Below are 14,173 nucleotides of genomic sequence, written 5' to 3' on the forward strand. Positions count from 1 at the left end.
CACTCCTTGAACAAGGGAAGTGACAATCGTGGGTCTGAGGTTACATCCACGTTGCATTTTCAAAGCTTTTCATGAATTCTGTTTGGGAAAACAGCTTCTTCCCTGGCTTCTGGGAATTACTCTCCAGAGAGAATGAATTTCTGAGAATTTAAGTCAATCTTACATAGTCACAACAACGACATTTTTAGTCTCTCGGCATCCAGGATCAGGACTTTCAATTCTTTATGGTCCTTAGCAGCAAAGCCATACTCATTCCTAAAACTTCCATGTATTTAAGATCTTGTGCATAGTTTGATCTTTAGCATTATTTTGTTAAAAAAAAAAAAAAAAGGAAGTTTAAGAAAAAGGATAAAGGATAAATGGTGCTTTCCCCCCCTCATCAAAGCACTGATGCAAAGTGCCCTTGCTCCTGGTCATGTCCCACTGCCAGTGGCTCAGGAGCCACCGTGGAGAAGGGACTGTCCCCTGCAGCACCACCCATGGGCTCTGCTCAGCCCCCATGTGCAAAATCCATCTATAAAAGGAAGCCATTAAACTACTGAACAGGAATTTGAGGTGGAATATGCTTATCGCCAATCTAAAATTAAATTCGAAATTAGATTAGATTAGACACATTAAAAGACTTCCGCGGCTATGCCGACCGCGTACATTCTCCGGGAAGTTCAGGATTTGGGCAAAGTTGGGAAGGAATCCACACAATGACCTGTGTGAACGTGTGGCTACGGCACCAAATGGCCTCAGCCGTGGCTCATGTGGCCACCAGAGGACAGAAATGTGGTCTCACTGAGGACCACAATTGTTTAGATGCCTTAATCAGTGAAATATTGCGTATTCGGGGCAGTGAGGATGCTGAGCTTGAGTGGAAAAACAGGACACAATCAGTGGCATTTGATCTACTTCAGGGTAGAAAAAGCTTTTGTAGGAATTTCTGACACAGGTTCTGGTGAGTTCCAACCCTTCCATAGTGCTCGGCAGGGTTGGAACTCCATCTCTACATTGTGCTCTCTCAATTTGTGCTCACACAACAGTAAAATGCTGAAGACAGGTCCAGAACTGCTCACTCCTTCCCAAATGGAATGAGAAATTAGACAGAAATATGACATGACCATCATTTTGGTCCTACAGATCAAAGGCTCAGAGGCTCCCACTGTACCTCCAGAGAAAAGTGGAGTAGATGTTTTAAGATATCTCAAAAGCAGACTTAGGGGATGAGAATCCCAAAACTGGTCCCATCCCTGGTCAGAGGCCCATTGGCTACAGTGGCTCCCACTGCAGGGGACCAACCTCAGGATAATCCAAGAAAGAGATGGGAGAAAAGTCAGGCAAAGTAAATAATAAATAAATAAAGAACAAAGAATAAGAAGAACTTAATCCCATAAACTCTTGGCCACAAGGCTTGTGTCTCCAGGGATTTGGGGACCCCAACCCACCTCTTCAATAGTTCCTCAGCCTTTTTTTCACCTGTCAGTGACAAGGGTTGACACCTGCAGTCCCACTGCTGGCTCACCCTGCACCACCAGGTGCATTTGGATGAGTTCAGGGATGTTCCCCATGCCAGGGGCTGGATGAGAGCAGGACAGGGAGGCAGCAGGAAGTTCCTGCACAAAAACCCCTCTCAGTGTTGATAAAAAATGTTCACAGCAAAGCGACTCAGAGATTCAACACAGCAAGAGGAAAAACTCCTAGAAAAATCACACATTTAGGAACAAACACAACTTCTAAAGGGTCTGCACAGGTGACACCAAAAGAGATGAGTACCAGGAGCTCGTTGGAAGGTTGCATGAGCAGAAAGCTCAAATGCAGGAAAGAGAATCCATTTGTCACTCCCTCAGGGGAACACAGGACACAAACACTCAGTGGATTTACACACACCGAGATTATTTGAGCTCAGCAGCCCGAGAATAAGACAAACCCCACAGCAATGTGGGTGCTCAGGGAGGGTGTGATGGGAGCTGAACTCAGCCCAGTCCTTCCTCAGGCTCAGCTCTGGAGTGACTGGAGCAGAGAACACGGGCTGGCAGCTCATGCAGCCCTTGCTGCATCCAGGAGAGAGTGCAGCAGTCTCCTCAGAAAGTGTGGAGTCATGGAATGGTTGGGGCTGGAAGGAAACTTAGAGATCACCTCATTCCAACCCCTGCCATGGGCAGGGACACCTTCAACTATCCCAGGTTGCTCCAAGCCTCATCTAACCTGGCCTTGGACACTTCCAGGGATGGGGCAGCCACAGCTTCTCTGGGCAACCTGTGCCAGTGCCTTATAGTGAGGAATTTCTTCCTAAAATCCTATCTAACCCTGCCCACTGTCGGTTTAAGGCACAGAGCTCCAGTCCCTGTTCCCACAGAGCCAACAACAGGCTAAAATAATCCTGGGCTGGCAGTGCCATTGTGCGGGGGATTTCTGCTGCACAGAGCAGCTGGGATGAGACATTCCTCTTCCCCAAGGGGCCAGACAAGATTACTGTATATGGACAAGCCTGGTGACAGGACTCTCCTGCGTGGCAAACAGGCCATCCTTGGCTGCACAGCTGGGAGAGATTCCTGCTGGCTCCCAGGGCCACGATTTCCCCTGTCAGAATTCCAGAAAAAGGCTTTTATCTCATGGGGATCCAGCAGGGGGGACAGAGCCAGGCAGGAGAGGTTGAGGTCAGAGAAGACCCACAAACAGCTGCACAGCAAAACCTTTGCTTTTCAGCTTCTCAGCAGCTTTTCACCACCAAAGAGAGCCCCAGGCTCCTGGTGGGGTCTCACTGTGGGTCCCCACAAGCACAAGAACTTGCCCAGCAACACGGCTGAAACAAAGCTTTTTTATATTATTTTCCCCTCTTTTATTTTTTTTTCCTCTTGCCCAGTCTTAAAGTCAGAACCAAGATGAAGCCAAACTGAGGTTGTGAAGGTGGCCCTGCTCAGAGCTTCCTGTTGCCCCACCAGAACAACTCTCCCAGCACAGGGACGGTGACAGATTGGCACATCATGGAATAGGTGCTATAGAAACCACACAGTTCTTAGAAGCAAAAGATTTCTCACCCCCCGCCTTTCAAAAAATAACCCACTTAGTTCACATATTTTCTCTCTCTACTGTATATATATTATATATAGACACAATTCTCTGGTAAACATTTACAAGATATCGTAAATAACATTGAAAATTTCTAATCTCCATTTGCACAACAGCGCGCACTCACGCCAGCACACAAGGACACACAGTCAGGTACAATCAATAAATAAATACTTTTTTCACCCCCCCAAGAAATTATTCAAAAAAACACTGCTATTGAGCGGCCCAAAGACACTCTCAGTTAATACAGACAGCAAATATTGTGCAGAATTTCTTGGCTGTTTTTGTTTAAAAACCAAGGAAAGATGCTTGAAAGGTTTAGTGTCAGCAACGTTGCTTGGTCAGGTGAGGTTTCAGGTGACCTGTGGGTCCCTGTCCCTCAGGAAGGGGAAACCACAGCACTTCCCTTTCCCTCCAGACAGGTGACAGATCTGTCCTAGAACCTTGAGGGAACAGGAGCAGCCTGGGAAGGAGGGAGGACACGAGCTTTTCACTCTGCTTGGTGGAAAGATGAAAGGTTCTCACAGGAACTGGCAGATCTCCAGCTCTTTGTTTCCCGTGTTACTGCAGCCTGGCACCCTTTGGGGTTTTATTTCTCCAGGGAATTTCCCAGATTGTTGTACACATCTGTTTGGATTATGAGGAGTGAAGGGATGGCCACTGCTCTCCCCCTGCCCCTTCCCCAAAGGGTTCAGGATGTGCCACTGCCTTTTCCAGCTGCGACCTCCACATCCCAGAATACAGAAATTGCTGATTTGCTCAGAAACAGCAAACCACTCTATCAGGCTCCTCAGTCCTTCCCTGAAGCAGCAGATTTCTCTGGTGCAGACTGACAACCACCTTTTTTCTGCCAGCAACATCTGACACACGCCACGAGCCAACACAAACCAGCACAGACAGATGTTCCACGGGAGGAGGAAGGGCCCCTTTCCCTCCCGTGGGAGCACTCCAGCAGCAAGGCAGGAGCAGGGTCAGAGGAGAGCACACACACAGCACACATTGCACCAGGGGGGAACACAAATGTTTGCAGCAAAACTTGAGAGAAAGTACCCTCAGAGAGAGCTCCAGCCCAGCACTGCCCTCCCCAACTGGGCTGGAGCCTCCATCCACCCACCCCTCTCCTTTTCCTGTTTTGTTTTTTACCTGAGTTGAAAAATGACTCTGAAGCCTCTGCAGGGCAGCCTGTGTGGGACACAGCAGCTGGAGAGGCACTTCATGCAGTGGGCTCCAGGCTGTGCAGGAAAAGTGGCCACACAAGTGCATCTTCCCAAAGCAAAGACCACTCAGGGACCTTGGGCTATTTTCCTCTCACAGGCCTGTGGGAGAAGCCCACCAAGACCTGGAGATGCTCAATGGGTTTAGGGGACTCGACAGCCAGCCCTGAAGCTGTCAGAGGGAAAGTCAGGATAAATCAGGAGCTCTGACTTGCCTTCTGAGGAGCCCTTCGCTCACAAGAGCTCAGAGGAGCAACAAGGAGACCAGACTCCTACCACAAGCAGCTAAAGTAAGGCAGGTAAGAAAACCTCCAGCCTGGAGTTCCCAGAGGATGCCAGGACCAGATTTCCCAGCGTTCAGAGAACATTACAGAGGCTGGATTTTGAAAAATCACCCCAATGCTGAATTTGGAGCTGTTCTGAAAATCCATCCAGACACGAACCTCCTGTGTGCTCAGATATTGTAGGAACAATGTAAAATCCCAGGGAGAAAACAGAGCCCTGAAAAAAGAAAATACTGAAGGGGAAACAATGCATTGAGGGACAAGATCAAAAGAGGAATTTCTGTGATCAAAGTCCCCCCAGTTACTGGCAGAACCTCATTGTTTTGGTGAGGAGCTGAGAACTGGCAGCATCCCTGTGCTGCCCGGGCTCGCAGGGCTGGCTGCCTTCCCACACCACAGGGAAGGGCTGCCCAAGGAAGCAGCTTTCCAAGGAATCAGCTTTCCCTCTGTGCCACCAAGCCCTGCTCCCCCAGCCCCCAAGCTCCACCCTGGGATGAGGCAATGCCTGGGCAGTTTTGGTGGCCACGGGCAGCTGCTACCCCTCCAAGGCCAGGAAGGCTCTGCCTGGTCCTGCTCCCGGCACAGGAACACACCTGGAGGGATCTTTGGTTGAGTCACTGCAGAAGGTCTGAGCCAGGGCCCGTGCTGAGCCCAGCGGACTCCCAGCTCACATGGCAGCACGTGTCCCACCACCTGAGTCCCACAGGTGTGGCACGTGGAGAGACAGGAGAAGGGAGGAAGCATCGGAGGGGAGTCCTGGCTCTTTGGGTGCCTCGTCTGCCCCGGGTCCTTCATTTGTTCTCGATCAGAGTCTGCACTTTATAGACCAGGTCCCGAGCCAGCTTCAGGATCTGTTTGGTGTTGTGGCGTTCGGCCATTTCTGCAAAGAGACAGAGGGACAGGTCAGGCCTGAGCAGCCCCCACCCCACAGCTCTGCTGCCCACCTTCCCACCTTAACCAGCCCCAGAAAGCAGCACGAAGCACAGCCCAAACCTCAGCTCCCTACAGCAAGTCCAGGTTGGCCACTGCTGAGGAAGGCAGGTGGATTCCAGCCCCACCAAACCCCTCAGAGCTCCGGGTGTGTTAAACATCCCCAGCATTTCCCAGATGTGCTGCCCACACCTGAGCAGCTGCCCCAAACTCAGCCCAACACGAGCACGAGCTGTACCATTGAAAAACTTGATGATGTCCGTAAAGTCCATGTTGTTCTCCAGGATGATGTCCCGGTACATCTCCACCAGGGCCAGGGCTATGAAGAGCACGTAGTGAGCAGAGGAGACGTGAGCAGCAGCCCAGATGGTCTCCCAGACGGCAAAGACGTCGTCGTACACCAGCTCTGTGAGCAGAGAAGAACAGTCACCACCCCAGCTCAGCCCACCCTGGCTCCAAGCAGCACTGGGGGTGCTTTTGGATGCTTTCTTCCCGCAGCAACCTGCTCCAGTTGGGAGCAGTATGTCAGTCATCTGTAGGGAGGAATATTCCGCCCGGCAGCAGGTGACACAGGCTCCAGGACACGCTCGTGGAGAGGCTCAGCAGCAGCTCTGGAACAACAGGTTCTGTATCTAGACAGAGCAATCAGCCAGACATAAACCAGGGAAAAGTGAAAAGGAATTAAAAGGAAGTTTAAGCCTGCTGAGAAGCCTGGAAGCAGAGCCTGCCCCACCCTTGGGTGGTCTCAGTACACACCTCTCTTGAAGTCCAGCAGAAACCATCGGTAGCAGAAGTAGAAATGAGTGTAATCCCCATTCTGGTGCATCAGCTCGAAGAGCTCAGAGTCCAGAATCTGCCAAGAGAAGCAAATGGAAACTCAGGAATGCACACACAAGGCACTAGACATCCCTCTGCCTACTTCCCTCCATCCCACTGCTCTCCTACTGCACCAGCTCCCACCAGCTCCTCCCTCCCTTTCCTGCTCCAGGCTGTCCTTAGAGCCCCTGCTGTCCCCTCCTGCTTCCTCAGTCCCTCCAGGACCAGCTTTCTCCCTTGGATGTGAGGAGCTGCCATCCCCGTCCCAGGAACCCTCACCTGGATCAGCGACCTCATGTTGGCAAAGTGGGTGTCCATGGCTCCTCCGTGGGGGAAGTTCTGGTTCATCCTCTTCATCAGCTCAGTGAAGCAGCTGAAAGCCAGAGCCTCTGTGCAGGGAGGAGAGACATCACTGCTGCTGCAAGGGCAGTGCTGCTCCTGCAGCAGCAACCTCCCTCCAGAAAAGTTCACCCTGGCCCCAGGGTGGGCTCCTGGGAGCCAGGCAGCATCTAATGGGACAAATGGGATCCTGCTCCACACCTCCAGGCACTCCATGCAAAGGGCCACCACCCACCTGGCACATCCCCCACACAGGGACAGGGAAAGCAGAGCAAAGCCACCCACTCACCATCATCCAGGATGACAAGGAGAGGGGCCAGCAGGTCGCACATCCCCTGCACGTAGCCAATCTCAATGTGCTGCCAGATGTAGCTGTGTGAGAGAGCAGGAGAGGTGACCTGGGGCCTGAGTGCCACCACCTGCCACCTCCTTTGCCCACGCCCTGTCTCCCTTCCCAGGAAGCTGGGGTAAATCACGCCTGTTCATTCTGTTATCCCTGTGCTGCAAATGATTAAATTCTTGTGGTGCCTCCCAGGTAAGGCATGCATGGCAGAGTCCTGGATCAACACCCTGTCATGGCCACATCCAGGGTCAATCCAGGGCTGTGCCATGGCCATGGCAGGGAAAATCAGCACAGGGAAAAGCGAAATGGGAAAGCACAACACAGTGGGGTCACTGGTTAAAGGGTAGAGACTGATAGAATTCGTTAATCTCTCATTCTCATCCTCCTCCCTCCATTCATGCCCTTGGTTCTCTCTGCAGACACTGCCTGCCTTGCCTTCCCATTCCCAGTGTCCCAGGAAGCACCCAGCCCTGCAGGGATATCTTCCCTTTTTTGGTAGCAAGGCAAAATGCGTTCAGAGAGGACTCAGATCTGCTGCTGGCACAAGGGAAGGATCTTTTCCATCCTGCCCACTGGTTTTCCAAAATGAAGGTCTAATCTCAGCAGAGATCTCCAGCTCTGGCTGTCGGGTGAAGTGACAGCACTGATGGAACTGCAGCTTCTCCTCATGTTTGCAAGATGAGTAATAATATTTTATCCTTCACTGCCTGTGAAGCAGCAGTTGAGCTGGAGCTGGTCTGAGCCTGTGAGTGTCACTAGGCAAGCTCTGAGTCACAGGGACTCAGAAATGCACCCAGCTCTGGCTCTCTCCTGGGATTTTGGGCAGGCACAAACCATTCCGATGCTTCAGGCACCTTCTCATTAAGCACTACAGCTCTGTGGGCTGATCCGCATTAAAACATTTCCCAGGCATGCTCCAGGAAGCAGGGGGGCTGCACTGGGTTCCTGGGCAGCCCAGGGAGCCTCTGCCTTGGCCCAAACCCCAGGACACAGCAGTGATGGGGAAGGACAGCCGGACACCTCAGTCTGGGAACCGCCACATACTTGGGGCTGTGACCCCAGTGCTGGGATGATGAGGGGAGCAAGGCAAGGAGCAAAACTCCACAACCACAGCACAGTTTGAGGCTCCAGCCTGCAGGTGAGTCCCAGGAAGCCTCTCACAGCCCCCACCTGCACATGACGTTGCGGAGCTTCTCCAGGTTGGCAGGGGTGAAGTACCAGTAGTTGCGGTCGCAGCGCTGCACGTCCTTCTCGATGCGGTGCAGGTTCACCGTGTACATGTCCAGCAGCTCTGGCTGCCCAAAACAAGAGCAGATTTGATTTGTTTTCCAGTAAAAAAGCAGGGAGAGAGTTGCAAGGGCAGTGGAGCAACAGAGCAGAGTTTGGGGGGAAGGTGGGAGCCTCTCTCTGCCCAACTGTGGGATCAGCACCAGGCAAATGCAGGTAAATCCCCAGTGAGGCACATCTGGAGCGTGTACTTCAGTTCTGGGCTCCACAGCTCAAGAAAGACAAGGAGCTGCCAGAGAGGGTCCAGCAGAGGCCAGAGGGATTATTTGGGGTCTGAAATATCTCTCTGATGAGGAGAGATTGAGGGAGCTGGGCCTGGTCAGTCTGGAGAAGAGAAGACTGAGAGGAAATCTCATCAATCCATACAAACATCCCAAATCATGTGCCAAAAGGAGAGTGCCAGACTCTTTTCAGTGATGCCGAGTGACAGGACAAGGAGCAATGGCCATAAACTGAAACACAAGCTCCACCTCAACATGAGGAAAAACTTCTTCCCATGCAGGGTGGCAGAGCCCTGGAACAGCTGCCCATGGAATCCCTCTCTGGAGACATCCCAAACCTACCTGGACATGTTCCACCTACTCCAGGTGAGCCTCCCTAGGCAGAGGGGTTGCACTGGATGATCTCCAGAGAGCCCTTCCCACCCCAGCTATTCTGGGATTCTGTGGTCCTGTGAGGCAGCCAGGAAGGAACCCCCCCTGACCAGGTGTGTACTTACAGAGTAGGTGACACCCGTGGAGGAGAGAGCAGCTGGTTCACTGCTGGTCAGATCAGTCACAGTCAGAGAGTCCAGCTGTGGGTACAGACTCTCCATCTCCGGCTCCTCGGAGAGGTTGTCCTCACTCTCCACTAGGCTCTGCTTCTCAGCCTCACTGTCTGCCCAGCTCTCCACCACAGTCAGGGCCACAGTGTCACTGTCACGCAGGAGCCCCGCCGAGCCCTCACCCATGGGGACAAAGTCCACACTCCCACCAGTGGGAAATTCACCTTCCAGGCTGTCTTGGCCTTGCAGCTTCTCCTGCTGGGCACCATCCGTGTCCGGTGGGGCTGGCATGTCAGACCCAGCAGCCTTTCCCTGGGAGCTGGATGAGGATTTGGTGGTTTCCAGGGCACTGTCCTCATTGCTGAAGCTGCGCTCCGAGAACCCTGAGGTGATGGAGAAGTTTTGGGAAGAGGGGTGGCCAGAATCAGGGGAACACGTGCCGTTGGGGACTGTCCCATTGGGGATCTTGCTTTGCTTGCCATCTTCCAGCTGAGAATCTCCTTCAGTCTGTTCCACCTCATCCACAGACTCAAACACCTGCAAAGTGGGAAGACATCCCAGGCATTCAGCAAGTGTTGGGAACATGGGCACTACGTCCCCAAGAGCTGTGTACTCATAGTGCCCCATGTTCCCAGCAATGGAGAGGGAGAAAAATCCCCCCTTTAGCTTCCTCTCCCTGGATTTGAGTCAGCGCTTGGTCGTTTGCAAAACTCCAAGCCCACAAATCCCTGTTCCAAAGGACTGTGCTTTGCTTGGCAATACATACTGGGCAGAAATTTCAGCAGGTGTTAAACACCTGGGCATGAACAGAGGGAGCAGCCATGGGCCTTCAGGTGTGAGGCCACGGTGCAGAGCTAGCAGGTGAAGGTTGAACACCACAAGCAGAGCACAGTTCTGACATCAGCAGCTCCAAAGTAGGTTGGGGGCTCATTTACCTCTTCCAACCCTGGTTCTGTTTGCCAGAAATCATTGTGGTTGTGGTGAGGGGTCAGCCCAAGGCAAGGCAGAGCCGTGGGGACAAGGAGTGGAGGGGCAAGCTGCTCACCTGGGTGCTGGAGCTGGAGTCGCTCTGCAGCCGGGCGTGGTTCTGCCGGCCGGAGCTGCAGCTCTGCGAGGACTGCAGGGGACAGGGAAAAGGGCAGTGAGAAAGAAAAGAAAAAGGGTCAGGGTGAGGGAACTCAAGCAGAAGTGGCACTTCTGCAGGTGAAGAACAAGCAGAAAGTGCATCCAGTAAAAATCTGACCCACGGAGGACGCCCCTGTCACATCAATGCTGCCGCGTCACCCAGCACGGTGCCCTGCCTCAGCCCCTGGCACTGCTGGGAAGGTGACAAAGCCACAGCCCTAGGTCAGTGCACTTGTTCAAGTGCTGTGTGTTGGGTCTGAAGGAGCTGCTCTCCTCTGGCCTGCACGGAGGTCACGCTGCCTCCCTGGAGTGCAAATTTCTACAAATCTCTGTCCTAATTTGGCAGCAGTGCAGCTCAGCCCAGCTCAGTTTACATAAACGATGAAGTCAGGCTATAAAACAGTCTCTCCAAGCATATTCATGCTTTTCTCCTTTTCTTCAAGGACAAATATTGATGTTTTAAGCCAGACTCGGTGGAAGCAGCTCCTCTCAAAGTCACGAGCACCCTGCACTGGCTTCCAGCTGAAGCACAGAGGGAAGGGTTGGATTTTGCAGACACCAGCTCCATGCTCAGCTCCATGAGAACAACCAGCCCTCAATGAGAGCAAGTCCTCCCCAGGAGCTGAGCAGAGGTGCAGAGCATGGCCATGACATCACACACAAACAATAGGATTTTAAGAAAATACAGCACATTCAGAACAGCAGTTGTTCCCACCCTTGTATTGTGGGTGTTTGCTGGGCAGGGCTCTGGTGGGGAGAGGAAGGGCGACAGTTTTCCTCCAGTACCAAGGGAGCACTTGAAACAGGAAGTTTCAGGTTGAGATGGGAAAAGGGGGAAAGTTTGCATGTGTTAACTCTGCCAGGTCCCTGCCCAGTGCTTGTTCCCAGAACAGGAACACGTGGGTACAGAGGAAGAGCCACAGTGGAGATGCTGAGGGGATGGGAATGATTCCCGGAGCTTCAGCCAACGGAGCAGTGCCACTGCTCACCCTGAGAGCTGCATCATCCAGTCCCACCCTGCTCCTGGCTCAGACCTGCCTTCCCTGCATCTCTCTGGGCACACACACAGTCTGCAGGACTGGGGCTGAGCTCATCTCTTTCCCAAAGCACCCACACAAACTTCCCAGAGAGAAGCAGATCAAGTCTCCAGCGCTCACCTCCTCTCGCCTGTGGGCCAGCTGCCCGAGGTGAGGGAAGGCTCTGCTATGCTGAGCTCTTCTCCTCCAAGGACTAAACTCTCATGGAAACACTCCCTGGACTCTGTTCCCAGGACTGCCTTTCCTTTCACAGGCTCCACACCCTTTGGTTTGGGCCGTGGATCTCATTCCTCACTGCACTGCTAAAAGCCAGTCCCAAGGTGCTGGGTATCCCCATGGATGACAGAGGGTACTGAGGCTGTGCTGAGGCTTCTTCTCCCATGCTGGAAAAGCAAGCCAGGAAACCTGAACATGCTCTTCCTCCTCACCCCTACTTCAAACCATCTTCCATGGAGCTAATCCTGATGTGCCCCAGGAGTGTATCAGGCAATGAGGGTTTCAATTCCACAGAATACAGCAAGACACGCAGGTGGGCACAGGTCAGGGGAGGAGGGTGGGCAGGACCTGTGTCCCCACCCCACACGTGGGACTCTGGATGGGCACTGCCCACGCCCCACACACGCTCCTCACCTCGTTGCTGATGGTTGAATCCCTGTGCATCATCCTCTGGATGTGTGAGTCCAGGCTGGCCCCCGAGGAGCACTTGGCCAGGGCTGCGGCGTGCGACTCCTTCTCGCGCTGCCGGACGATGGCCTCGCAGCCCAGCCACTCTGCCATCGTGTGCTCGTAGCATGCCCTGGTCTGCTCATCAGCCTGGGACACAGGGGGACAGGGGCTGGGAAGGGCTGTGCCTGGAGAGCCCCAAACCAGTCCCTCCTGAGCCCCACACAGGAGGGTGGACATTGGTGTGAACTGTGGCTCATGGGACACCGCCACCCTCACCCTGCACGGTGCCGGATCCACAAAACGTGGCCAAAATTTGGGTGGAAAAATGCCCACCCATCTCCTCCCTGCCTTCCCAAAGTGCACAAGGCACTGAACACAAGGAGCTGCACAGGCCAGTGGCAAGCTTGGCCCTGTCAATTCCTGCTGATCCAAGTGTTTGTCCCACTCCTACAGCCCAGCCCAGAGCGGACATGAGGCCCAGTGGGCTCACAGGGTGGGCTCTGCGAACAGACCCTCCCACTGGGCAGGACCTGGGCACTCCAGTGAGCACACCAGGCTGCTGAGCTGGCAGCACACCCCCACCAACCTCCTTCCTCTCTGCCTCCGTCATCCCAAACTGGTAATGGCCCAGCAGGAAGGGCCACACAGCCTTCCTGATCTCGTGCTGGATCCCGCCGTAGTAGATCAGCCGCAGCAGCTCCTGGTCCTCATAACTCTGTAGGAAGAGCCTGGGTCAGGACACAGCCAGGACATTGGATGTGTGGGTGTCCCCAGCCTGGCTGTGTCACCCTTCAGCACCCAGAGTACGCCCAGACCCCGACCAATCCCAGCCCTGCTTCCCATGTGCCGCAGATGATCCCTCAGAACCCTGCCCGAGGCTGCTGTGGGTGGACATTTTGGCTCTCCACACCAAAGAGTGGCCCACCAAAGTCACCGAGGGCCACTGCTGTGCCTCTGACCTGCCAGCACATCAGGACCCCAGTCAGGACAGCAGTGACAGACACTGCTGCAGGCAGGCTCTTTAAGCGGCACTTTAAGAAGAGCAGTGATCACTCCCCAGCTCCAACACGCCAACGATTAGGAGCCTCAGGTTCTGTCCAGCCTGGCTGACTTCCCTCCTTGGGGAGCTCCTTGACCAGTTTCACCACCTCCCCCATGCCACACCCACTGCAGTGACAATGCCCTGGGCTCCAGCAGAGCTGGGTGTGTCCCCAGGGCGTGGCCCTACCGAGCTGTCCTGCAGGTATCTGTGCCAGATGTCCACCGTGAGCCCCGCGGTGGCGCTGCAGGGGACGTCGGGGGACACGATGCTGTGGTTCACCAGAGCCGACAGGTGGGTCCTCACCGTGGACAGGTGTCTGCAATAGGCCAGCCCTGCAGCAGGAACGTGGGGAAAGGGATTGGTAGAGAATCCCTGCAGGTTTCAAATTATGACCTTGCAAATAGACTCGATATTTTAGAGAAGTAGAACTACAAAAAAACGTATTGTAGTAGGAGCCACGAGGGGTATTTTATGGTGATTGGCTTAAAAACTGTTTGCAAATAGTCTAGATATTTTAGAAAAATAGAACTGTGAAAAATAGAACTGTGAACAATGTATTCTAGTAGGACCCACGAGATGTATTTTTAGATGATTGTCTTAAAGGCATTAACAGCATTGTGTAGCAAAAGCTGATAGGCAAAAAAAAAAAAAAGTTTATAATGTACTGTAATTAAGAAATAGTTTAGCTTCTGATTTTGGTGGTGTGAATTGTAACACCTGTACCATCTCGCCCTTCACATGAAACCGAAAATGGAATAAAAATCCTTAAAACGCCTCTCAAGAGCCCCGTCTCTAGGTCAAAAAAAGAAAAAGGATAATCCCACACAGGAACACCACACCTTCAGCTGTGGAACTCTGGGAAACACGAGGATGAAGAGCAGGAGAAAGCTCTGGTGAGGCTGGGCCCTGGAGGAGACCCTCTGCAGCCACAGCGAGCCCTTGGAGCAGCGAGTCTGCCAGGACAGGTCCCTTGTACCCCTTGTCCCTTGTCATCTTGTACCCCCAGTGCTGCTGCTCACAGGGCTCCAGGCTGACAGCCAGAGTCCAGCTGTTTGCCCCCCACCCCGAGCACATGCAGCAGGCTGGTCCCAGCTCCCCCAGCCACTGCCAGCTGCCCCAGCCCCACTCCAGAGCCCAGGACCTCACGCCTCCCACATCCCAAAGCAGCAGGGGGGTGAGGAGTACTCACATCCATAGAAAGCCCGGGACAGGATCTGGTACTTCATGTTGTCACACAGCAGCTTCAGAGGAGCTCTGCCAACAAAACCACACG

General features: G+C 53.4%; 1 protein-coding gene across 2 annotated transcripts in view; it reads right to left on the reverse strand.

The window, feature by feature from the left end:
• Nucleotides 1-303: 303 nt before the first annotated feature.
• The window catches only part of SGSM1 (small G protein signaling modulator 1), a 35,543-nt gene continuing 21,673 nt past the window's right edge, over nucleotides 304-14,173 (reverse strand). For both annotated transcript variants that reach the window (XM_066199583.1, XM_066199584.1), the window contains 12 exons: nucleotides 14,090-14,154; nucleotides 13,087-13,232; nucleotides 12,445-12,573; nucleotides 11,823-12,005; nucleotides 10,076-10,147; nucleotides 8,986-9,567; nucleotides 8,151-8,275; nucleotides 6,927-7,009; nucleotides 6,578-6,687; nucleotides 6,239-6,335; nucleotides 5,721-5,888; nucleotides 304-5,432 (listed from right to left, as the gene is read on the reverse strand). In XM_066199583.1, the coding sequence (XP_066055680.1) occupies nucleotides 5,344-5,432; nucleotides 5,721-5,888; nucleotides 6,239-6,335; nucleotides 6,578-6,687; nucleotides 6,927-7,009; nucleotides 8,151-8,275; nucleotides 8,986-9,567; nucleotides 10,076-10,147; nucleotides 11,823-12,005; nucleotides 12,445-12,573; nucleotides 13,087-13,232; nucleotides 14,090-14,154 (1,849 nt within the window). In that variant the 3' untranslated portion in view covers nucleotides 304-5,343. The remainder of the gene's footprint in view (nucleotides 5,433-5,720; nucleotides 5,889-6,238; nucleotides 6,336-6,577; nucleotides 6,688-6,926; nucleotides 7,010-8,150; nucleotides 8,276-8,985; nucleotides 9,568-10,075; nucleotides 10,148-11,822; nucleotides 12,006-12,444; nucleotides 12,574-13,086; nucleotides 13,233-14,089; nucleotides 14,155-14,173) is intronic.

The sequence above is a fragment of the Chamaea fasciata genome, unplaced genomic scaffold (genome assembly GCF_029207755.1).
Source record: "Chamaea fasciata isolate MVZ Bird 193981 ecotype frontalis unplaced genomic scaffold, bChaFas1.0.hap1 SCAF_18, whole genome shotgun sequence".
Lineage (NCBI taxonomy): Eukaryota > Metazoa > Chordata > Aves > Passeriformes > Sylviidae > Chamaea > Chamaea fasciata.